Source organism: Phoenix dactylifera, unplaced genomic scaffold, assembly GCF_009389715.1.
Source record: "Phoenix dactylifera cultivar Barhee BC4 unplaced genomic scaffold, palm_55x_up_171113_PBpolish2nd_filt_p 001959F, whole genome shotgun sequence".
Taxonomy (NCBI): domain Eukaryota; kingdom Viridiplantae; phylum Streptophyta; class Magnoliopsida; order Arecales; family Arecaceae; genus Phoenix; species Phoenix dactylifera.
The window spans coordinates 21410-46561 of NW_024069242.1; the positions used below are offsets into that span (position 1 = coordinate 21410).

The following is a 25152-nucleotide window of genomic DNA, read 5'->3' on the forward strand; positions in this document are numbered from 1 at the left end:
TTCTTCCTCAACAGACCATGTAGAAGATGTCCCCTGCCTTCACTGCCATCGATCAAGTGAAGTCTGAATCATGTCCGAGCAATCAAATTCAAGGAACAAGTTAGCCCGAGCTTGCCAAGCCTATAAAAATGGGACTATCTTTGTACCTGGATGGATCTCACTGGGTTGTTAATAATGTGGCCCAGGGCCCAGCCCATGATCAAGAAAACAACTGAACGAGTCAAAAGACAAAACCCAGAGGCCTAATAGCCCAACAACTTCGTATTGGAGACCTGGAACTGAATTCAGAAGCTCCAAAATACCTCTTCCAAGAGTCACTCTGCCACCTTGCAAGCGCAACGTATGCTTCAAATCCCCTCCCTCCTTGTCTTCTTTTCCATCCCTCTCTCTCTCTCCCTCCCTCCTTTCTCATCTTCTCCATGATATAACTCCATACCAATCCACTCTCTCTCTCTCACACACACACATGCAATTATTGTTCTCATCTCCTCGTCCTCTTAAAAATTCCTAGGAAGCACCAGGACTCTTCCCATCCTCACTCTCTTCAGTTTTCTTTACCCTTGGGGGGTGATGGATCTATTAAACTCTATCCTAAATTTTGTGGTGCCACCGACGAGCATGGTGATGATGGCCATCGCTTGGCCAACCCTGTCCTTCCTCCACGCAGTGGAGTGGCTATTTCACAGCTTGTACCCAGAGAACATGGAGAACAACGTTGTTGTGATCGCCGGGGCTGCCTCGGCGATCGGTGAGGTAATCACAGTTACAGAGCAACTTTTGAGCAATTAATCGATTCACAAAAATGTTTGATTCTAAGTATGAGTCCGTTCCCGGAATAGACATGAATTCCTCAAAGAAAACAAAAAAAAACTGCATGCATGGTGATTTTTTTCTTTTTCTGTGAGGAAAATTTTCTGAACTAGTCCTTGATGTGTATTATTTTTATCTGTGAGATAACAAATCTGGATGAATTATAATTTATTATTCTACATTTTTCATTTTTAGAGCCATTTTTCACATGGGCAGTGTTTAGGATATAGCTAGTCTTAAGATGACAAACCTGATTAAGTTAACCATTTGAAGTTTAATAGCTATAGCTGTAAGGATTATCTGTCTCATAATTTTTTATTTAAATCTACTAGGTTCCAACGAATGTAACACTAATTTTCTTGGAGTCATCAAATGTTTTATAGGCTAATTTATTTTGCCTAGAATGACCTACCATGGCTAAATTGTTAAGGTTTAATCATCCTACATTTGATCATATTTTATTTTAATTTGTACCAGTGTCCTTTTCGGAAGAGAAAAAGAAAATGTAATCACTGTCCTGCTCAACATAGAACAGGACAAGCAGACTATTGTGCCTATTTGCTTGTTCCCCTGTCACCTGGCCCTCTATTAGGCTCTGGACCCTTCATCTTATTACGTGGTCGTAGTAGAGTGAAGGTCCAAAGTATAGTACCAAATCTTGTTCTCAGATTTCTAATGGCAAATAATTACCTAGAGAGGTGCTCTGTAGTTTTCCTTCCTTCTGCTCTTTTTGAAAAGTTGTCGAAAAGAGATCGTGAGAAATAAAGGAAGTGGATGATGTATGTCCAAATGCCAATGTTGATTATATTGAATTTCATGGTGAATATCTAATAAATTTAAAATATGAAAGCAATAAATCTCTTTTTGTTTCGTTGGTCCTACACATTTATGAAAAGTTTACCAGCTCAATAATAAAAATAGGGATTGTATTAGAGTTTATTATGAGTCATCATCGTAATACATCAAATGGTGATTCGAGTCCCTTTGCACTCTTTTTAAGTAAATCTCTTTAAGTCTCATTGGCTATCCTTTTAATTATAGAACCTAATTTGCACCAACCTATTCCTTGCTAGTCTTAAATTGAATATAGCCAGTGTTCACAGGGTTTGTTTCTCAATTTGAAAAAATGATTTCCTCAATGGAAAAGTCTATGTAGAAACTAAATGATAGATTCTCAGTCCTTAATCTAGCTCAATTTTACCTCTCTGCCCAAAAAGATCTTCAGTAGTGAAGGATCTCTTGTTAGGAAGTGACTACTATCCAAGTTATTATTAGCTCTCATTGTCCATATTTTACTTAGATGCATGCTTGTGTAAATTAGCAACAGTTTTTATTATATTTTCATTAATCTTTCCTTTTTTACTAAGTCTTGAAATGAACGAGTAACTGCTACTGCAGCAATTAGCTTATGAATATGCAAGGAAGAAGGCAAACTTGGTGTTGGTTGCGAGGAGGGAACAGAGACTGAGGGGAATAAGGGAGCATGCCAGGCTCTTGGGTGCAAAGCAAGTCCTTGCGATCCCTGCTGATGTTGTCAAGGAAGAGGACTGCAGAAGATTCATCAGCGACACTATCAGTTATTTTGGCCAATGTGAGTACCTCTCATCCTTTTCATCATGCATTTTCCATGCTAAAATCACTTTGATGGTTTGGCAGGAAACGAAAGCCTCCAAATTACTTTGGTTCTCTATTGGAATCCATCCACATGTTTTTAGTTCAGGCCACATGTTTGTATCTTAAATAAATTATAACATGCATTTGATTTACTATAGAAGGTCCTTATTCCTTAATACAAATTCTAGAATGATTATTTATATGTTCTCCAGGTATTTTAGAAATTTGTATTTGTTGATTCATTGCTTGAATCATGTGAAGATAATCAATAAACTGGATGATGTTTTCTATAATTTATAAACAATATAGAAAGCCAATGATGTCTCTGATGTCGTTGTTAGTTCTCCAATGTCTGATTGCTGTTTTGGCGTGCACTAGTATAAGATATATTGATTTGTTTCTCATGTGTTTCCTTTGTAATTATGTTAATATATTTCTTTCCCAAAATTGTTTCTGAAAATTCCACAATAATTGACATTTTTTTCATTTTCGATTTTTTTTCTTCTGTAAATGTTTTATAGTTAATATTATAACAAACTTAATAACCAAGAAAATATTATGACCTGTGGCTGATTTGCAACTTTTCATATAGATTCCTCAAGGAAGCACAAATCAAATGAATGACCAATTTATTAGCAGTTCAAAGCAACTTTCATTTTCATGGATTAAAGTGAAGAATCTAAGCAGATTGATAACTTTTGCAAATTTAATCAAGGGGTTACTTGTTCTAATTCAGATTGAAGTGTTCGCATCTTGAAAATTTAGCAATCTCAATCTTTTGACCATTAAAGTAGGTGAATAATAAGGTCACACAAGAAAAATTCCAAGATTATGGATTCTTTACTTTGCAGATCATTACCTTGGTTTTTTTTTGATTGGCAGTGAATCATCTTGTGAACTCTGCAAGCTTGAGTCATACCTTCCATTTTGAAGAGGCAATAGATGTTGCAACTGAAAGCACTCATCCTTCGATCGTACTATTCCCTTTTCTGGATCCAAACTGCGGAAAGATGAATCGAGAAGAAGTAGTAGATAATAAAATTAAACAATCACAAAGACAATAATTTTACGTGGTTCACCCCAATACGGGTTACGTCCACGGAGGCCACACACACAGATTCAATATATTCAGCAAGGGTTACAATGATCTCTCTTCCCCGTTGGAGATTGCACGCCTAGGGCTTACAAGAGAGATAGAACTCCAAAAGAAACTCTCTACAGCTGCTCTAATCCCTCCTAGGGTTCACAAAAAATCCTATTTATAGGTTTTCAACACATAAGGAAACTTCCCTACGAAACCCTAAGTCAAAAAGCCTATCTTGCCACCGTTTTAATCAATCCCGTGATCAGGAGTCGACTCTTTACTGATGACCCAAAGATTGATTCATAGATTGATTTTGATGATCACAAAACCTTGAAGTATAGATACTAATGTTTATGTTGCAAGGAGAAAGATATTTATTTTGCAAGGAACATAGCAAGTTGGAAGAACACAAGAAGGCCTCCAAAGCTCTCAAGTTGGAAGAAAGCTACAATTTATTGGCCCAAGCTTAAAGTTCAAAGGATTCAAATTGGAGGAGTAAAATCAAAAGAAAAATTCAAAAGAACAGTCTTCGAGTCGACTCCAGTGGAATTCGAGTCGACTCCAGAGAAGTATGAGTCGACTCCGGAGAAGTATGAGTCGACTCCTAGGAGTCACAGGCAGAAAAGTCAGAGAGCAGTTTTCGGGTCTGAGATTCGAGTCGACTCCAGTGGAACGCGAGTCGACTCCGATGGTTGGTAGGTCGACTCCGAAGAAAGCAAGAGTCGACTCTCAGCGGAACACAAGGAAAAAGTCAGAGAGCATTTTTGGGACTCTGAGATTCGAGTCGACTCCCGCATTGCACGAGTCGACTCCGAGACTCCGCGACCATCAACAGACAGAAAACCAAGTTACTGCCTCTGAGATTCGAGTCGACTCCCAGACAGCTCGAGTCGACTCCAAGGCAGCGCTACACCAAGATGGCAGAAGGTTGTGTTTCACAAACTGAGAGCCGAGTCGACTCCAAGGAAGTTCGAGTCGACTCCAAGACTGGACGAGCCAAAAGACAGAGGATCGGGAGTTCGGGGTCTGAGATTCGAGTCGACTCCCAGGACAGTCGAGTCGACTCGAGAGGACAAAATTCAAAATTGGATCCACGGACTTCAGTGGATGAGCCGACTCCGAAATTGCCAAGTCAGCTCCAGAAGTTGGCGAGTCGACTCCGGGTTAAGACGAGTCGACTCCCAGTCGAGGATGCACCATAATTCAAATTTGGAACAGTGGCCGAGTCGTCTCCAGTAAAGCACGAGTCGACTCCTGCAACAGGCGAGTCGACTCCTGATCGCGCGAGTCGACTCCGATCCCAACGGTAATATTGTCAGGAAGTGCAGACTGTGTCCAACGGCTCTATTTTTGTCTCTAACGGCTAGATTCTTGTTTCCACGCCATCTAAAGCTATAAAAACAAGAGGAGAGCTAGGGGAGAAGGCATGGAAGTGGGAGAGATCATCTAGGAAAGAGATCTCAAAGAGATTACAAAGGAAATCTCCCACAAGCACAAAAGGGCCATCCAAAACGAAATAGAGAGAAGAAGAGCATCCAAGTGAATCCGAAAGCTTCCTCTCCATCCGCGTGCTGCCTCGGGGATCCTCTACTTCATGCCAAATCAGAGGAGGATCAAGTAAAGAAGAAGCCGAGCTCCTCCATCTTCAAAACTCGTTTGAGGGCTTCTCTTTACTCTATTTGTTTATATTGTCATATCTGCTTGTTTAAGAAGCTTTGATTTGTTTTTATTCTTTGTTTTAATATCTTGTAACTTGATTCAATCAAGGGATTGAATCAAGGGGTTAAAGGTTTGTTGGTGAGCCAAAGGGAAAACCAACGGTGTAAGGTTTGTTGGTGAGCCAAAGGGAAAACCAACGGAGATAGGTTTGTTGGTGAGCCAAAGGGGAAAACCAACGGAGATAGGTTTGTTGGTGAGCCAAAGGGGAAAACCAACGGAGATAGGTTTGTTGGTGAGCCGAGGGTAAAACCAACGTGTAAGGGTTTGATTGTGAGCCCGGGAAAACAATCGGGGTTGGTTCTAGTCGGTGAGCCTGGGAAAACCGACCGAGTTCGTTGTGCGCTCGTAAAAACAACAAGTTGGGTTGTGAGCTTGTAAAACAACCGGCTGTAATCGGTAGGATTATAGTGAAATTCCCAAGAGGTCTTGGGGAGTGGATGTAGGTGCTGGGGTGCACCGAACCACTATATGTCCTTTGTGTTTGTAATGCCTCTAGTTATTGTCTAACTAACACACTTACTTACTTAGATAAATTGCTTGCTTAATTCTTATCCGCACATCCTTTAGTTGCAAGCATATTTAATCAAGTCGAAGTCTATACATCAAACCCTTGCTAAGTTTAACTTTCACTGTGCATCTATACAACTTAGCATAGTTACTCATAAAGTTTTAGAAGTAGCATAAAAGTTTTAAAAGACCCAATTCACCCCCCCTCTTGGGTTGTATCTACTGGGCAACAAGTGGTATCAGAGCAGGTGCTCAAATATTATTTGTAGTCTTAACCGACTAGAGCCAAAGATCATGACAACTCAAATAGATAGTTTTCTAGGAGAAGGACAAGCAATTGACACACCTCCACTATTTAATGGCATAAACTATGCACATTGGAAAATACGCATGCGCATCTTTATTCAATCACAAAACTATTACTATTGGAAAATCATAATAAATGACCCTCACACACTCTCTCAAACTTTTAATGAAAAAGACTTAGCACAATTAAATGCTAAAGCTATGAACATATTATATTGTGCGATTCAAGAAACAATGTTTAATGAAATTTCTGCATGCTTATCTGCAAAGGAGATCTGGGATACTTTAGAAAATATTTATGAGAAATCTCAGAGTAGCTCACATGTACTTCAATTGCATACTAACAATGAGACTGCAGAAAAAGGTGTTGAAACTTCCATCTCAGTCGAGTCGACCCCAAGTATTTCAGAGTCGACCCTCAAGTTAACCGAGTCGACTCCAATAAGGTCCGAGTCGACTCCAAGGCAAATCAGCTTCCTAAAGACAAAGAAGAAGAGGAAGCAAGAAGAAAGGAAGAAAGAGGTAAAACGCAAGAAAGCCTTGACCAAGAGAAATTCAGACAAGGAATTGAAAGTTAGGAGCAACAGTGAACTACAAAAGGTAACTAATTTATGTTTTATGGCATTAGAAGAAAAAGTAAAATCTGAATCTAATTTTAAACCAAACGAATCTCATGAAGAATTTTCTTATGATGAACTTTTAAATGCTTTTCATGAGTTGTATAGTGATTGTAGAAAATTATCTGTAAAGAATAAAAATCTTAAGAAACTAAATTCTGAAAATGAAAGCTTAAGGTCATTTTCAGAAGAATTGATTCAGAAAAATCATAGCTTAATTAAAGAAAATCAAAACTTAAGTAAAGAAATTAACCAATTAAAATGTTTTATTAACAAATTCACTGTAAGTTCAGAAAGATTAAAAATGATGTTTGAAAGCCAATATGCTGATTTTGATAAATCAAAATTTAGCTTGACTCCTTCACTTAGCCATAAATCTCTAGAGAAAAAGGTTATCAATTTACCAAGCAAACCATTAAATAAGATAACTTATTTCAAAAATGAAAAGGATGGGAATAACAACTTTACCTATCGTTCTAGTATAATTAAATCAAATGGTAAAGTTATTATTATTAAACAGATATGGATTCCAAAAGGAACCATATGTCCTAACTCTCAAGGACTCAAGCAAGCTTGGGTACCCAAAATGAGAAAATGAGGATGTACACATAGGTGTACCAAGGTACCTATGGAACATAAAGAAACTTAAAAAGTTATTAACAAAAAAAAATAATGAAATCAGTAATTCTTGCATCTCATCATTATTTGTGCTTTAGTATTTGATATGATTTGCTAGTAGTGATCAATTTTGTGATATAGAAAATACTTTTGGAAATATAATCAAATCTCTTCATTTTTTAGTATACTTTACTCACTATTGGATAAGTTGCTAAATGATTAATCAATTTATTAAGAATAACTCTATGAATTCTCTATATGCTTGATTGAGAGTTATTATCCATGGCATTATTGTTTATTGATCATAGATATGATAATGTGTACTTGGTATGCTTTTGAATATATGCACTATGAATACCAAGAAACCATCCTTGGCATATAAAATCAACTCATGCTAGTATGTACTTAATCTCAAAAGACCTTGCCATAGGCTTACTTAGATTATCTACTTAAAGGTCAAAGTTTTGCTATGCATGCTAACTAAGGAAACAAACAAAAATCATTTCTAAATCTTAAGATGTTGTTTCCATCTCCAAGTTTTTCAAAAGCTTACATTGAATTTATTCTTGAAAAATAAAACTGAAGTATTTTTCTGTATTTACTAAATCTTGTAAAAGTGGTTCAAATGATAAAGGTTTCCAAACTGTGAAGATAAAGAGTATCATGGCACAGTGTTGAAAACCAAAATCCTGATAAAGGTTATACAGAAAATAATATTAAATCCAATGATTTCAGCACCAAGGACACCATAAGCAAAATAGGATTAATAGAATTCTTGAAGAAATGAAAAAGACAATTATGTATGATAGTCATCTACTTAAATAAATTTTTAAAAGACTATCATCACTGCTTGTCATACATATGATTTCTATTTTTGATGAAAATTTTGATCTTCTGAAAAATGGAAAATGAACCATTGCATATCTTTCATATTTTTCAGTCGTACATGTTATTATGAAAATAATGCCAAATCTGATAAAGATACTTCTATCCTTGGATATCATTCATCAAGCAATGCATATAGAACATTCATGAAAAATTCTAGTTGTAGAAGTATCAATTCATTTTATTCTTTATGAGACTAATGATTTATTATCAAAATACTAAAATCAAATTATATGGTTAATCTTTTACATATGCACTTAATGAAGAAAAATTGATGACTACTAAAAGACTAAATCAAGAAAAGAGGAAATAGATCTTGATAAAGATTCTTGCATGATTAGAAGTAAAGATCATCATTATCATGTGCTTGCTTCATGAGCTTTATATTCTGTCAAATGAATGTGTAGAAGTCACTCCTATGTGGTTACTTCATTAAAAAGGAGATCTATGAAAAATAACCACCATATTTAAAAATACACATTACATATATGATAAAGCAATATGTGATTTAGAACAAGCATCAAAAGCATGATATATAAAAGCTTAAGCAACCTTTTTGATAGAAAGTAATAGTGATAAATCTATGCATCAAAAAGATGAATTTGTGATATCTTATTTGCTCAAAGTATGCATTGATGACATCATTTTTGGTTCTACTAATGAAGAGTTATATTGCAAAGTGAGTTTGAAATATGATGAATGAATTAACATCTTCTCTCAAACTCCAAATTAAGACAAACAGGAAAGGGGATCTTCATTGACCAACGTTAGTCCACAAGAAAACTCTTATAGAAGATTGGCATGAAGAAGGTATATCTATGACCCCATCTTGTAGAATTTGAAAAGGATGAGCAAAGTAGATCTATTGTGTTAAAGCTGTATTGAAGCATGATAGAATAATTATTTTACAGCTAGTAGACCAGATTGTATGCTTATTATGTGACCTTGTGCAAGACTTCAATCTAACTTTAATTAATCATATTTTATTGATAACAAATAAATCATAATCTGAATTTTGATAGAAACAAATGTTTAAGATAAATTGATTAAAACATAGTTAACATATCTTATTGATAATTATCTTAAGCAAATAGAATCTAAACTAAATTGACTTAAACTATCTTGGTTAATGAATCTATCTCTTTAGTTCAAATGATATGTGCTTGCTTATATTTAGGCAATCTCTTGAGTAAAGTGACTCAACATGCAACTATTGTCATATCTTATATTGAGTCATCTAGTTAAAAAATATATATGTTGGATGAATGCTTTGTATCTTAAAGAAACTAATGACCTTCCTTCAAGAAAGAAAAATGAGAGATTTCAACTTGAAGGATATCTTCATGTAAGATACACTAAACATTTACATGCAAACAAGAGAGAGGATCTTCTTCAGCCAAAAGTTCACACATAAGAAATCTAGTTTGGCTTGAAGAACATATAATGAATAGGTAATTTAGATACCTTTCTCACAAATTAGTTGAGCAAAGTCAGTAACTTAAATCTTATTATGGCATGATTAAATTCTTTAATTATTAATTTTTGATATCATGTCTATATGTGTATTGACTGACTTATACTTTTAGAAATTATTTCATGGTTTGCCCAAACTAAAATATATCTTTGCCTATGTCATAACCATGAAATACACAAGTATATGCTTAAAATGTTGATGTAAAATAACTTGTGAGAAGTTATGAAACCTTGAGCATAATGAAAATATTGTTTGCATGATATACATATATATGATACGTAAGATTAATTCTCTATTCTGCTCTCTCATGAAAATTACTTGAGAATAACAAAAAGAGAGAGAGATAAAGAAAAGAAAATGGATATTATTCAAGAGAAGTAAAATCCAAGTAGAGGCAAACACTTCAACCTTAAGGAAAAGCAAAACAAACTTAATATATTCGACACATTTGTGAGACTTGTGTGAGCATTCTTTTGGAAGGGATAAAATCCATAATTAATTACACTTAAATAGGGAGGTTTTGAAGTAAACATTTTAACCTTTCTATATTGCTCATCATAGGGATGGTGCCAATGGGGAGGCTAGTGGTAGTACCCGGCACTATTTGACCCAACTATTCGGTGTAGGGCATATTAGGGACGGCACAAGAGGGAGGCTAGTGGTAGTACCTCGTGCCCCTTCCCAACTCCACCGGATAGGGAGCAAATAGAGTATAGAGCATAAGAAAGTTATAAATGAAAAACAAAGTAAATGAAAGTAGAATTAAGTCAAATTTTTAATCACTTGAAAACACACTTTAAGGATGAAATTATTGCAAGATTATATTTAAATAGGGGGAGTTTATTTGAAAAGAATTGATTTTGATCCTTGACATTCTTGTACTTAGTATTTTAATGCATGACTTAACACATGGTATATTTTGCATATGGTATGATGTCTTGATTTATGGATTCTCAATATTTTGTAATGTTTCATACTTGGACAATTTGATTGAATGTTTGAATTGCTACATAACATCTTTTGTCTAGTTTTATTGAAAAGAAATTTCAGATTTGTCATTCACAATCATTGTTAAAATCTGAAAGCTAAATAAAATTGTAGAAAGGAGAAGAGAAGAACATCTCTATTTAGGGAAAATAAATTGATTTTGTTTTATCCTTCAACTTGCCTAAATTTGGTATATAATGTTCAAATTCGTACCAAAACTCAACATTTAATACAAAGATTCTGAATATGCTCTTATATGTTTGAAATATGTATTTTCAATCGTAATCATTTAAGATGAGCTATAATGTGGAAGATACATATCTCAAAGTATGATTGAAAATCCTATGTAATTCCGAATCTGATTTTGTATAAAAGCTTAAACTAAATGTGATTTTTAAAATAAAGTCTTACTTTAAGAAAAACAGAATTAATTTTGATGCCTTTGATGATTGCTCCGATACGCATCCGAAACATATCATTTCTTATCTTCAAAGTATACTAATATTGGTTCAAATGATGTGTCTTTCGATGATCTTGATTGCAAACAAAAATTTCTAAATATATGATTCTATTTTGATATAAAAAAAAAAATATATTTATTGTGCTTCATGTATACATTGCTGAAAAACTATGATTAAGAAATTGAGTTCTATAAATATATATACCTCAATGATCATCTATATATTTTTCTCTTCTACATTATTGAAGACTTCCATCAATAGAGTGAATGATCTTAAAGCTAGAAACATTTCACCTCACTCAAATGACTCTAAAAGAAAGAAAATGTAAATGCGTTTGAAAGAAACTGAGCTTCAATTGAATCATTTTATGATTAATACTTTTATACATTTTCTCTAAGATTAGGAGAAAGCATAACTTGTTCTTAAAGGATTAGAAAGAGTGATTACTATAAATTCTGAATAATTCTAGATCACTCTACATTCTCGATATTACAGAATTTCAGTGTTATTCACGTTTATTACTAAAATCTGAAATTCAACAATTTAAAATGATTAAAGAAGAATGCATCTTTTGAGGGGGAGCTTTAGATATTCAGTATCCTATCCCAAAGACACTTTATTTTGATACATACTTTGAATTTTATGGATTGATTTTGATGAACCTCCTTATATTGCAAGACATGTTTTAATTTCCTTGAGATGAGTTCTATAAAGGTTGTCTTATCTCAAACCTTGAGTCTTATGAAAATAAGCTGAAATATATTTTTGAGATTGACAATCTTATTGAACATTATCTTAGGATTCTAAACTCTTAAATGGAATGATCATTTGAGGGGGAGAAAGAAAATTTCAGAAGGAAAGATCTTATGGAACTTAATCGCATAAATCTATAACTAAAGGAGAGAGAAAGAACACTAAATGAAAAGTGATTCTAATACTCTCCAATATGTATCATCTGAAATTTAAATCTGAAAATCTGTATGATACACCTTGAGGCGTGTTATTTGGTTAGTATATCTCATGCATCACTCTTGAACCAAACTGCAAATCTTAAGAGCCTCTAATTTAATGAAAAAGGGGGAGAATAATGTGTTAAATATTCTTGAGTATCTCTTAGAAAATCTATTTTTGGAACTTCACTAATGAGCTCAAATTGGCTTGCTTTTTGGAACTTCAATTTTGTGCAAATTCATTATTTTATGTATCAAATTGTGCTTATTTTCTAAAGAAATAAAAGAAAGTCTTTAAAAGAGCTCTAAGATGTATCAAAAATTGCATGAATGTATATTTTGATATTTGTGCCACAATGCTCCTATTATCATAAAAGAACTTTGAAGTCATTAAGAAAATTAATTAAATTGCTCTCATGGTTGATAAAATACTTAATAGATTGGGCAAAAGGTCTTAAATGAACAAGCTTTCATACTTAGTGAAGAGAGGTTAGATCTCCACTCATGTTTTTCCTTGAATATCATTAACCTAAGGAAGATTCCACCTACACTTGTTTAGAAAACTATCAAATTAAAAAAAACCTCTTGAATTCACACTCGATGTGTTCTGCTCTGATCTTTGTACTTAATGTTTCACTATCTTTTTGATGTTGTCAAAAAGGGGGAGAAATATCTAAGTATATGCTATATACCTCAGAATGCTTTATTACTTTGAATTGAATACAAATCAGCTTAAAATTTAAATATGTTGATTGTGTTAAGCTGATTAAATCTAAAAGCATTATCATGAAGTATGTTTTTAAATATATATGTTTTCCACTTCATGCAACTTAGCTATGTATTACTTCTAGAAATCAATATCTTTTATATTGCATATACTCCAAGTTTTGTCATCATCAAAAAGGGGGAGATTGATGACCCAAAGATTGATTCATAGATTGATTTTGATGATCACAAAACCTTGAAGTATAGATACTAATGTTTATGTTGCAAGGAGAAAGATATTTATTTTGCAAGGAACATAGCAAGTTGGAAGAACACAAGAAGGCCTCCAAAGCTCTCAAGTTGGAAGAAAGCTACAATTTATTGGCCCAAGCTTAAAGTTCAAAGGATTCAAATTGGAGGAGTAAAATCAAAAGAAAAATTCAAAAGAACAGTCTTCGAGTCGACTCCAGTGGAATTCGAGTCGACTCCAGAGAAGTATGAGTCGACTCCGGAGAAGTATGAGTCGACTCCTAGGAGTCACAGGCAGAAAAGTCAGAGAGCAGTTTTCGGGTCTGAGATTCGAGTCGACTCCAGTGGAACGCGAGTCGACTCCGATGGTTGGTAGGTCGACTCCGAAGAAAGCAAGAGTCGACTCTCAGCGGAACACAAGGAAAAAGTCAGAGAGCATTTTTGGGACTCTGAGATTCGAGTCGACTCCCGCATTGCACGAGTCGACTCCGAGACTCCGCGACCATCAACAGACAGAAAACCAAGTTACTGCCTCTGAGATTCGAGTCGACTCCCAGACAGCTCGAGTCGACTCCAAGGCAGCGCTACACCAAGATGGCAGAAGGTTGTGTTTCACAAACTGAGAGCCGAGTCGACTCCAAGGAAGTTCGAGTCGACTCCAAGACTGGACGAGCCAAAAGACAGAGGATCGGGAGTTCGGGGTCTGAGATTCGAGTCGACTCCCAGGACAGTCGAGTCGACTCGAGAGGACAAAATTCAAAATTGGATCCACGGACTTCAGTGGATGAGCCGACTCCGAAATTGCCAAGTCAGCTCCAGAAGTTGGCGAGTCGACTCCGGGTTAAGACGAGTCGACTCCCAGTCGAGGATGCACCATAATTCAAATTTGGAACAGTGGCCGAGTCGTCTCCAGTAAAGCACGAGTCGACTCCTGCAACAGGCGAGTCGACTCCTGATCGCGCGAGTCGACTCCGATCCCAACGGTAATATTGTCAGGAAGTGCAGACTGTGTCCAACGGCTCTATTTTTGTCTCTAACGGCTAGATTCTTGTTTCCACGCCATCTAAAGCTATAAAAACAAGAGGAGAGCTAGGGGAGAAGGCATGGAAGTGGGAGAGATCATCTAGGAAAGAGATCTCAAAGAGATTACAAAGGAAATCTCCCACAAGCACAAAAGGGCCATCCAAAACGAAATAGAGAGAAGAAGAGCATCCAAGTGAATCCGAAAGCTTCCTCTCCATCCGCGTGCTGCCTCGGGGATCCTCTACTTCATGCCAAATCAGAGGAGGATCAAGTAAAGAAGAAGCCGAGCTCCTCCATCTTCAAAACTCGTTTGAGGGCTTCTCTTTACTCTATTTGTTTATATTGTCATATCTGCTTGTTTAAGAAGCTTTGATTTGTTTTTATTCTTTGTTTTAATATCTTGTAACTTGATTCAATCAAGGGATTGAATCAAGGGGTTAAAGGTTTGTTGGTGAGCCAAAGGGAAAACCAACGGTGTAAGGTTTGTTGGTGAGCCAAAGGGAAAACCAACGGAGATAGGTTTGTTGGTGAGCCAAAGGGGAAAACCAACGGAGATAGGTTTGTTGGTGAGCCAAAGGGGAAAACCAACGGAGATAGGTTTGTTGGTGAGCCGAGGGTAAAACCAACGTGTAAGGGTTTGATTGTGAGCCCGGGAAAACAATCGGGGTTGGTTCTAGTCGGTGAGCCTGGGAAAACCGACCGAGTTCGTTGTGCGCTCGTAAAAACAACAAGTTGGGTTGTGAGCTTGTAAAACAACCGGCTGTAATCGGTAGGATTATAGTGAAATTCCCAAGAGGTCTTGGGGAGTGGATGTAGGTGCTGGGGTGCACCGAACCACTATATGTCCTTTGTGTTTGTAATGCCTCTAGTTATTGTCTAACTAACACACTTACTTACTTAGATAAATTGCTTGCTTAATTCTTATCCGCACATCCTTTAGTTGCAAGCATATTTAATCAAGTCGAAGTCTATACATCAAACCCTTGCTAAGTTTAACTTTCACTGTGCATCTATACAACTTAGCATAGTTACTCATAAAGTTTTAGAAGTAGCATAAAAGTTTTAAAAGACCCAATTCACCCCCCCTCTTGGGTTGTATCTACTGGGCAACATTTACTTTTAGGGGTCGACTCCTGATAAGTTCGAGTTGACTCGGACATCCTCGGGTCGACTTCAAGTATCAGCACCGAAACTAACACGCTCTATCTTCCTGAGAGAGTCGACTCCAGTCCTGCAGGAGTCGATTCTAGCTTTGCAGGAGTCGACTCCTGCAAGCGACCCAAAAAATAGCTCTCTGTTTCTTCACTGTTGCAGATGCGAGTCGACTCTCTCATCCCTGGGGTCGACTCAAGCTTCACATGAGTCGACTCCTAGATGCTAGGGGTCGACTCTATTCAGTGGGCACAGACTTTTTCAAGCAAACTTGAGCCAAATTCAATTTGCAGTCGTTTCGAGTTTCAAGGCACATTTTCTCAACAATCTCCTACTTGCCGAGAAACAAGCCTGAAGCAACCGTAACCCCATCAGCAACATGATCTCCAATCATCCTCTATGTGTGTAAACCTCTGTCTCACTTCTAGCTGTGAAGACTAACAGAAGATGCACAGATGTGCACCTTCTCAAGAATAACCACCTTTATCAACATATCTGCTGGGTTGTCCATTGTATGTATCTTCTCTAGCCGGAAAAGATCTTCTTCGAGGAGTGACCGAATAAAGTGATATCTGATATCAATGTGTTTGGTCCTTGAGTGAAAAACAGCATTCTTTGCTAAATGTATAGCACTCTGGCTGTCGCTATACAACTTCGCATCGCCTTGCTCCATGCCAAGCTCTTTCATCAAACCTTGTAACCAAACCATCTCTTTGCTCGCTTCAGTAAGAGCAACGTATTCGGCCTCAGTCGTAGACAATGCTACAATCTTCTGCAGTTTCGAAACCCATGAAACTGCAGCACTTTCTAGCGTGAACACATACCCGGTAGTACTCTTTCTGCCATCAATGTCTCGAGCCATGTCAGAATCCACGAAACCATGTAGGCAAACATCAGAACCACCATAGCATAGTCCTAAGTCTCTGGTTCCTTTCAGATACCCCAATATCCACTTCACAGCTCTCCAATGCTCCTGGCTTGGATCGCTCATGTAAGCTCACCACTCTCACTATATGGGCAATATCCGGTCTCGTGCAAATCATGGCATACATAAGGCTCCCGACCGCTGATGAGTAGGATACATACTTCATCTCATCTCGATCATCCTGCGTAGTCGGACACTCCTGCTTAGATAACTTGAAGTGTGCGCCCAGTGGAGTACTCACAGCTTTAGCCCGTCCATATTGAACCGCTTCAGCACCTTATCAATGTACTCTGCTTGAGACAACTTCAACGTTTTAAGCTTCCTGTCCCTGCTGATACGCATCCTAAGGACTTTATTGGCTTCACCCAAGTCCTTCATTGATAACTCCTGGGACAATTGCTCCTTCAGTTTCACAATCTCTCCCATGTTGGCACTTGCTACCAACATATCATCTACATACAGAAGTAGAATGATATATGAGCTCTTCAATCCCTTAAAGTAGCAGCAATGATCACCATTACATCTCTGAAAATCATTCTTCAACATAAACTGATCAAACTTTAAGTACCACTGACGAGGCGCTTGTTTCAACTCGTACAGACTTTTCTGAAGTCGGCACACCCAATCTTTCTTCCCCTTCACTGAATATCCTTCTGGCTACTTCATGTAGATTTTCTCTTCAAGGTCGCCATATAAAAATGCAGTCTTGATCTCAAGCTGCTCAAGATGTAAATCTTTGGCTGCCACTATACTCAGCACCATCCGGATAGTAGACATCTTCACAGCTGGAGAAAAGATCTCATCAAAATCAATGCCCTCCTTCTGCTGAAAACCCTTGACAACAAGTCTCGCTTTGAACCTCTCAGAACCATCTGGTTCAAGCTTTAGTCTGTATACCCACTTGTTGTGCAAAGCTCTCTTCCCCTTCGGAAGTGGAACCAAATTCCACGTCCTGTTGGATGATAGGAAATCCATTTCATCATCCATGGCAAGCTTCCACTTGTCACTGGCTTCGACCTGCAAAGCCTCCTTGTAGCTTTCTGGCTCACCACCATCCGTAAGCAACACGTACTGTAGGGAGTCAGCATACCTAGACGGAGTTTTTCTGTTTCTTTTACCCTTGCGCAAAGCAATCGGGATATCAGCTGGCGGTTCTTCTTCTTGCTGTGCTTCTTCCACTGGCTCAGCAACTTCTTCATCATCTCGAGACATTATTTCATCATCCAGCTCTGCATATTCCAATTTTACAGCTTTGACGTCTTGGCCCATCTGTTGCTGCTGATCCTTATACAGAATCTCTTCATTGAATACAACATTTTGTTAGATGTATGCCCTAGAAGCCAATCTGGCGGACACATTATTAATTCTGGGACATAAAGTTGTACTTGACTTTATTATTATTGAATAATAAATGGGCAACTTTTCATTCATATTGTTTATGTGCCTATGAATCGTCCAAGAAATTAATAAGATGATGATACATATTCTCAGTAGTTGAGAATTTGAGCCATGTATCATTGGTGATTAATTTCTAAATGCTCCTGATCAATGGATCATCACGAGGACGGTGATCGATCCGATCAGTGCACAAATCACTTTCCTTATGGATGGACGAGACTCGAGTCCACAGTGTAGGGACACTGAAGTGATAGTGCAGGTGCTTGTTAGAGAACAAGGGTACTGAGCGTGACCAAGACAAGAAGTCACTTGGATGTCTATCCACTCGTCAGTAACTTGCTTGATGTTGCAGTAGTGTGACTGGTCCTTTGACCTGCGGTGCTTCGGCTACTCATAATGAGATTATTGTAGTTTGACTACACATATACATGGTCTCTAGTCATATGGGTCCTTGTAGTGTAGATTGGCTGCAGTAGGTTCATTGTAGGAGTAGGGTATGCACTTATATGGAATCTATCGACCTTGATAGAAGAGAAGTGATCCTATGTGATTTATTAGACTGAGTTCTAAGACCTTGGCTAGGGCAGTAATATACAGTGGAGAAAGAGTTTTCCACTATCGGACTCAAGTCGAATAAATCTAGACATATGACAGACGATGAGGTTTGACGAGTTATCCATTACCTCCGGTCTCTAGGGATCCACGATAGAAGGACTGTATCATACGATAACTGCACCTAGAGGTTTATCATTCTATTCTGCTGGGTAGCCACTATATATTGTTACGTGTCACTAGTGGATGGTGAGACTCACAGGGATCATCTTGATGGTCGATAATCCCTGGTGAGTTGAGTTGGAATTGTTTCAACCCGTTGAAAGGAGTTTTCAATGATATTATGATAGAGATCGCAATATATCTCACTACCAGTCAGAATAGAACCTATGGGATCACACACATTAGAGGTACAGTTATAGATCCTGAAAGGCAATTCTGATTGTTGACCGATCCGATGGTTGAATTGTGATTAGAAATCACAAATAATCAATTTGATTGATAATTGGTTAACCAGCTAAGAGTTAGTGGTTAGAAGAAGGAACAATTGCAATCGGATTGTAATTTAATTTAATTAATTAGATTTAATTAATTGAACTTGATCACGAGTCCTACTTGGAGTAGGATTTTGAGAGTCCTAATTGGATTAGGATTTCAAATTAAATTAGAGTCCTACTTGGAGTAGGATTTCTAAAGTCCTAGTTGTCTTAGGGCTGAAATTTAAACAAGTCCTGATTAGATTAGGATTTTCTTAAGTTCTAATTAATTTTAATTTTAATCTAATTAATTAAATGACTCCTAATTGGATTAGGATTGAAGAGTTCAATAAAGTCATGGTTCAATTAAATCCTAATTAGATTAGGATAAGGAGGAAATTGAAATGGGTGCAAACAAATCCTATTTTGAATAGGATTGGACTCATGCAATAGACCCAAATTAAATCACCCCTTAAATTGGTTAAGTGGCAAATTTAAATGGACTTGAGGGAGGGGCCCACGCCCCTCCCTTTGGGATGTGCGTGGAAGAAAAAGGAGGGGCGTAAGCCCCTCCTTGCTGCCGAAATAAAGAGATAGGGATGAGCTCCTTAAAAATAGGAGCTCATCCTTATCACATATGGATTTAAAAGGAGACCCCTCCTCTCATGCTATTTTCTGGTGGTTCACGGCAGCAAATTCCCCCCTCTCATTCCTCTCTTCAGCCGCAAGCAACAAAGGAAAAAGAAGGCTAGGCGTGGCCTCCTTCCTCTCCTTTCTTGGTTCCAACTTGAAGAAAAATTGAAAGGCTGTGGATCTTCCATTCTTCTTCCATTGAACTTTCCTTCTTCTACCACCTCTTAAGGCAATCAAAAGTTGATTCAAGATAGAGGACTTCAGCCATCAATAGCCTTCTCTGCAAGGGAGCTAGCACCCTGGAGAGATCCAAAGGCTTCGATTGAATCATTACTTCGTGTGGATACCCGTAGAGGCCGGACGCGTGTGCGGCTTCCACTGAACCTTCATCAAATACCACGTGAATCAGATTTGCAGAGACCATCTACCCGCACAAGGTGAAGATCTGATCTTTTTAATCATGGTTTTAAAATAATTTAATAAGAATTTAATCCTAATCTATCTATAAATAGTTTTAAAATATGTTCATGCGATGAACGGGATATGCACATGTCTTTCCGCTGCATATCTGAAAATTTTTGAATTTTCAGCGGCATGTGACAGATCCTAACACATTTCTGCTCCTGATGACTTTTCGATCTGTTGCATCCCAGAGTCGGTATCCAAAATCATCACCACCGTACCCAATGAATGTGCACTTTTTTGACTTTGCATCCAGCTTGGTTCAATTGTCTGCAGTATCGAACATGTAAGAGATGCAACCAAAAGTACGCAAGTGAGATAGTTTCACCTCTTTCCCAGTCCATGCTTCCTCCGGCAGTCCAAGCTCCAATGCAACTGAAGGCCCTCTGTTGATCAGATACACTGCTGTACTGACCGCTTCCGCCCAAAAAATCTTTGACAACCCCGCATGAAGCCTCATGCACCGTGCCCGCTCGTTGATGGTGCGGTTCATGCGTTCTGCAACGCCATTTTGCTGTGGCATTCCTGAAACCGTCTTTAGTCTTCGAATTCCAGCTGAGGCACAATAAGCCTCAAACTTCACTGTAGTATTTGCCCCCATTGTCAGACTTGAGACACTTTAATCTCTGACCTGTCTCATTCTCCACTAGAGCCTTCCACCTCTTGAACTTTTCAAATACATCGGATTTGTGCTTCAGGAAGTAGACTCATAGCTTTCGGGTGGCGTCGTCGATGAACGTGACATAGTACTTTTGCTCCTCCATGAGAAGACACTTGAGTTGGTCCCCATACATCAGTATGTACGAGTTCCAACTTAGAATTTTCTTGGTACTACCTCCTTTTGAAAAACTGACCTTCTTCTACTTTGACAATACACAATCTTCACAGAATTCCAAATCCACAGATTTCAGATCTCCCAATTTTTCTTTGGACATCATCACCTTCATCCCTTTCTGACTCATGTGGCCGAGTCTCATGTGTCATGTCCTATCATCAACAGTCGGATTTGCAGCACTGATGGTGGAATCAGTATCAGCTGTCATGTATAGTGTTCTTGACCTTGCACCTCGAGCAATCACCAAGGCTCCCTTAGTGATCTTCCAAGCATCATCATTGAAGGTGGTTACAAACCCCAAATCCGACAACTGACTTACCGAAATTAGATTTCGAGCCAGTTTGGGTACATGTCGCACATCTTTCAGAGTTAAAGTGATCCCACTTGATGTCTTTATCTGAGCATCTCCCTTTCCTACGATGTTGCAACTATTTCCATCAACAAGATACACCTTGCCGTGATCACCTGCAACATAGTTTGAGATTGTCTTGTTCCCAGTAGCATGGAACGAGGCACCTGAGTCTACTATCCACGACTCCGGATGAACATCATAGGAAAGTATCAGGGCATCGTCTTCACTTACAGTTTCGGCTAGATTAGCACTTGCCTTAGTGTTAGAACCACCGTTGTTCTTCGGCACTTTGCAGTCTTTTCTCAAGTGACCCTTCTGCCCACAATTCCAGCACTTTTCAAGAGGTCTAGACTTGTTTCTAGACTTGGACCTGCAACATAGTTTGAGATTGCCTTGTTCCCAGTAGCATGGAACGAGGCACCTGAGTCGACTATCCACGACTCCGGATGAACATCATAGAAAAGTATCAGGGCATCGTCTTCACTTACAGTTTTGGCTAGATTAGCACTTGCCTTAGTGTTAGAACCACCGTTGTTCTTCGGCACTTTGCAGTCTTTTCTCAAGTGATCCTTCTGCCCACAATTCCAGCACTTTTCAAGAGGTCTAGACTTGTTTCTAGACTTCGATCGTCCACCCCTATTTCTGTCTCCCTTCTTTGAGGTCCTTCCACGTTCTTCAAAAGCCAGCGCGTTTCCAGATGAACTTGCTGATGGATCCAGGATTTTCCTTCGAGCCTTTTCACTCAGAATAAGAGCTGCCACTTCATCAAACCTCGCTGTAGTCTTCCCCAAAGAATTACTAACAGCCGTGATGAAGCCTTCCCAACTTACAGGCATCTGACCTAGAAGAGCCCACGCCTTCACCTCATCAGTGAACGTGATCTTCACAGATTCTAATTGGGCACATAGGGTATTGAATTCACTCAGATGTGAATAAACACTTCCACTGTCTCTCATCTTCAAAGTGAATAATCGTCGAATCAGGAATACCTTGTTCGCTCCTGTTGGCTCATCATACATGGAAGCCAGTGTGTCCATCAAATCTTTTGCAGTCTTTACTTTGGATATATTGGCGAGGATCTCCGATGCCAAGGACAAACGGATAGCGGCGAGCGCCTTCTTATCAAGACGCTCCCACTTCTCCGACGGCATGTCAGTCGGCTTCGCTTCTTCTCCGTTCAGTGGTAGATCTAGATCCTTTGAGAGCAAGTAATCCTCCATCTACATCTTCCACACACCGAAGTTCTGTCCGTTGAATTTTTCTATCCTCAATCTTCCTTCGTCAGCCATTGGAACACAGAGAACGTAGCTCTGATACCAGTTGTTGCAACTGAAAGCACTCACCCTTCGATCGTACTATTTTCTTTCCTGGATTCAATATGCGGAAAGACGAATCGAGAAGAAGAAGTAGTAGAGAATAAAATCAAACAATCACAAAGACAATAATTTTATGTGGTTCACCCCAATACGGGTTACGTCCACGGAGGCCACACATACAGATTCAATATATTCAGCAAGGGTTACAATGATCTCTCTTCCCCATTGGAGATTGTACGCCTAGGGCTTACAAGAGAGATAGAACTCCAAAAGAAACTCTCTACAGCTGCTCTCATCCCTCCTAGGGTTCACAAAAAACTCTATTTATAGGTTTTCAACATATAAGGAAACTTCCCTACGAAACCCTAAGTCAAAAAGCCCATCTTGCCACAGTTTCAATCAATCCCGTGATCAAGAGTCGACTCTTTACTTTCACGGGTCGACTTCTGATAAGTTCGAGTCAACTCGGACATCCTCAGATCGACTCCAAGTATCAGCACCGAAACTAGCACGCTCTGACTTCCTGAGAGAGTCGACTCCTTCAACTTGGAGTCGACTCGAGCAGACCTCGAGTCGACTCCTGCAGGACTGGAGTCGACTCCTGCAAGCGACCCAAAAAACAACTCTCTGTTTCTTCACTGTGGCAGATGCGAGTCGACTCTCTCATCCCTGGGGTCGACTCAAGCTTCACATGAGTCGACTCCTAGATGCTAGGGGTCACTCCATTCAGTGGGCACAGACTTTTTCAAGCAAACTTGAGCCGAATTCAATTTACAGTCGTTTCGAGTTTCGAGGCACATTTTTCTCAACAATAGATACTTTAGTGTTTTCTCATATGATGGTACGATATTGTTTAACTAATTTTCCTCTTTAACTCATTGCCTATGATTTGAGTTGGTTTAGACTCACAGAGAATAAATACGTCGGTCGAGAGTCATGGTTTTACTTCAGAAATTTTCAATGCCTTAATGTTCATGAGGTCTGGGTTCGGAGGTGGGTCACTAACCGAATCTTAATAAATTACAAGTATATGTATCTGAAAAATTTAAGAGCACAAAAAGATTTAATTTTTTAAGATCTTTTATATTGTTTTTCTTCCTTTTGTTGATTGAATGGTTCTATTATTCAGAAGAAACGCAGCAATCTTCTTCAACTTGTAAACTACAAACATGTTCAACTATATTCTGCCACACTAGCCTACATCAGCAAGTTGGCATCCTTCTCCTTAGCAGAGAAGTCCTGGGTTCAACTGGGGTTTGTGGCACTACCACAATATATCTACTTTCTCCAGAAAAGAAAAGAGAGTAGGACGAAGAAAAAAACACTGTTGCATTAGTTTCTTCATCCATCAGTCAATATAGAAGCCTGGGTATTCACAGAAGTTCATTCTTTTATAGATTAAATAAGAATTTTTGATTGCCATGATAAATATGTGCAGAGCTTTATTTGATCATGCAATAAAATTTTATTTGATCTTGCATTGCTTACAATCTCTTAAACTTTAAGACAGATTTTTTGTATAACATAATCCACCTTATGAAAATTTAATCACCGCCCGCATTGAACATTCTCCTGGCGGGATGGGGGCCCAGTGGGGGCTGCTACGCGGGGGTGGGCTTGTCCCTTCCTCCCCCCCCCCCCCCCCCCCCCCCCTCTCCCCTTTTTTTTTTTACCAAAAAAAAAAAAAATTAATCACCAGCCATGCTTTAAAGGGCTAGCTTTAGTGCAAGCTTTTTCAACTCTTTTCCTGTAAATTCCATTTTGAGCGGGTTTTTTTTCAGGATATCAATTTTTGGGGAAATGTGTATCCCACGTATGTCGCCCTCCCTTATCTGCGGCAAAGCTGTGGTCGAATCCTTGTGAATGCATCACTGGAAAGCTGGTTACCTATGCCAAGGATGAGCCTGTATGCTGTGAGTCCTGCAAAAACACTTCATATATCGAAGTCTATTTCTTCAGGAAGAAGATAAAGAGCTAAGCATAATCAATCAACACATGAACTCAACAGTGAACCAGAATTGTATAATACTCTCTCTTCTTTGTTGATTTATTAGGCAGCTAAGGCAGCTGTGGTAAATTTCTACGAGACGCTTAGGTTCGAAGTGAAGGATGCTGTCAGGATCATGATTGCAACCCATGGCTCAATTGGTGGTGAGACAAGGTGGGGAAAGTTTATTCTTGAGGAGGGAGCAGAGATGCAGTGGAAGGAAGAAATAGGGGTAATCACTGTTTTTCATAGACCATAAGCAGAAAAGAACACAACTACACACACACATCAAAACACATGCAATTCTCTAAACAGATATATAGAGCCAAGGTGCATGCTTTTGTTACTTCCCCTGTATGGCTGTATGTTAGGTGAGTGCAACCTTTTTCAAGTTGAATATATACTATTTGGTTCATAAAAATGTTTTCCTTCATATTTGATATTTGTGCACAAACTTGCTCCTTGTAAAGGTTATTTTGTGGGTTTTCTTGCCAATGCATCTTCAAAGTTCAAATTTTCAACAAGTCCATCAAACTTTCGTCCATTAATTTATCCTTCTTTTTAGCACTATTCTGTCAGTATATCTATGGTAGGAATGCATCTTTTCCTTCGAACACATAGAAGTAGCATGAGAACTACATTGTTCTATTTTGACAATTTAAGTTTCTTTCTTCTGAATGACTGTCAACATATTATCAACCTTCCATCAATTTTGGCCTGTCCAAGGGCTAGCATTCTTGGATAAAATTATAGAGCATGTATAATGGGCTAACAATTTCTTGTGCTTAATGTGTGTATGTGCCCCTTACAGGTGGACAGGTTGAGGAGTTTGCAAAGAAGATGGTCTCCGGGGCTTGCAGGGTGAAGCATATGTTAAGCATTCCAGCTGGTATGACATATTTCTGCTCTATCCTGATGTTCTAGGTTGGACCTTTCACTTGCTCTTCTCGACCAGGGGAACCAGAATGCTCTCCCTCATGGGCACCAGGCCGCTGCTTCTTGATGCGCCGCGTCCTCGAAAGCTCCTCCCAGGGCCTCAACCAATGGCTGAATAA

General features: G+C 38.5%; 1 protein-coding gene across 1 annotated transcript; it reads left to right on the forward strand.

The window, feature by feature from the left end:
- Nucleotides 1-570: 570 nt before the first annotated feature.
- LOC103698148 (11-beta-hydroxysteroid dehydrogenase B-like) lies at nucleotides 571-25152 on the forward strand. The gene is given in 9 exon segments (XM_039123008.1): nucleotides 571-753; nucleotides 2209-2401; nucleotides 3307-3359; nucleotides 10215-10221; nucleotides 22926-22951; nucleotides 23892-24023; nucleotides 24165-24330; nucleotides 24894-24953; nucleotides 24956-25152. Coding segments are annotated over 9 exon segments (1017 nt in total).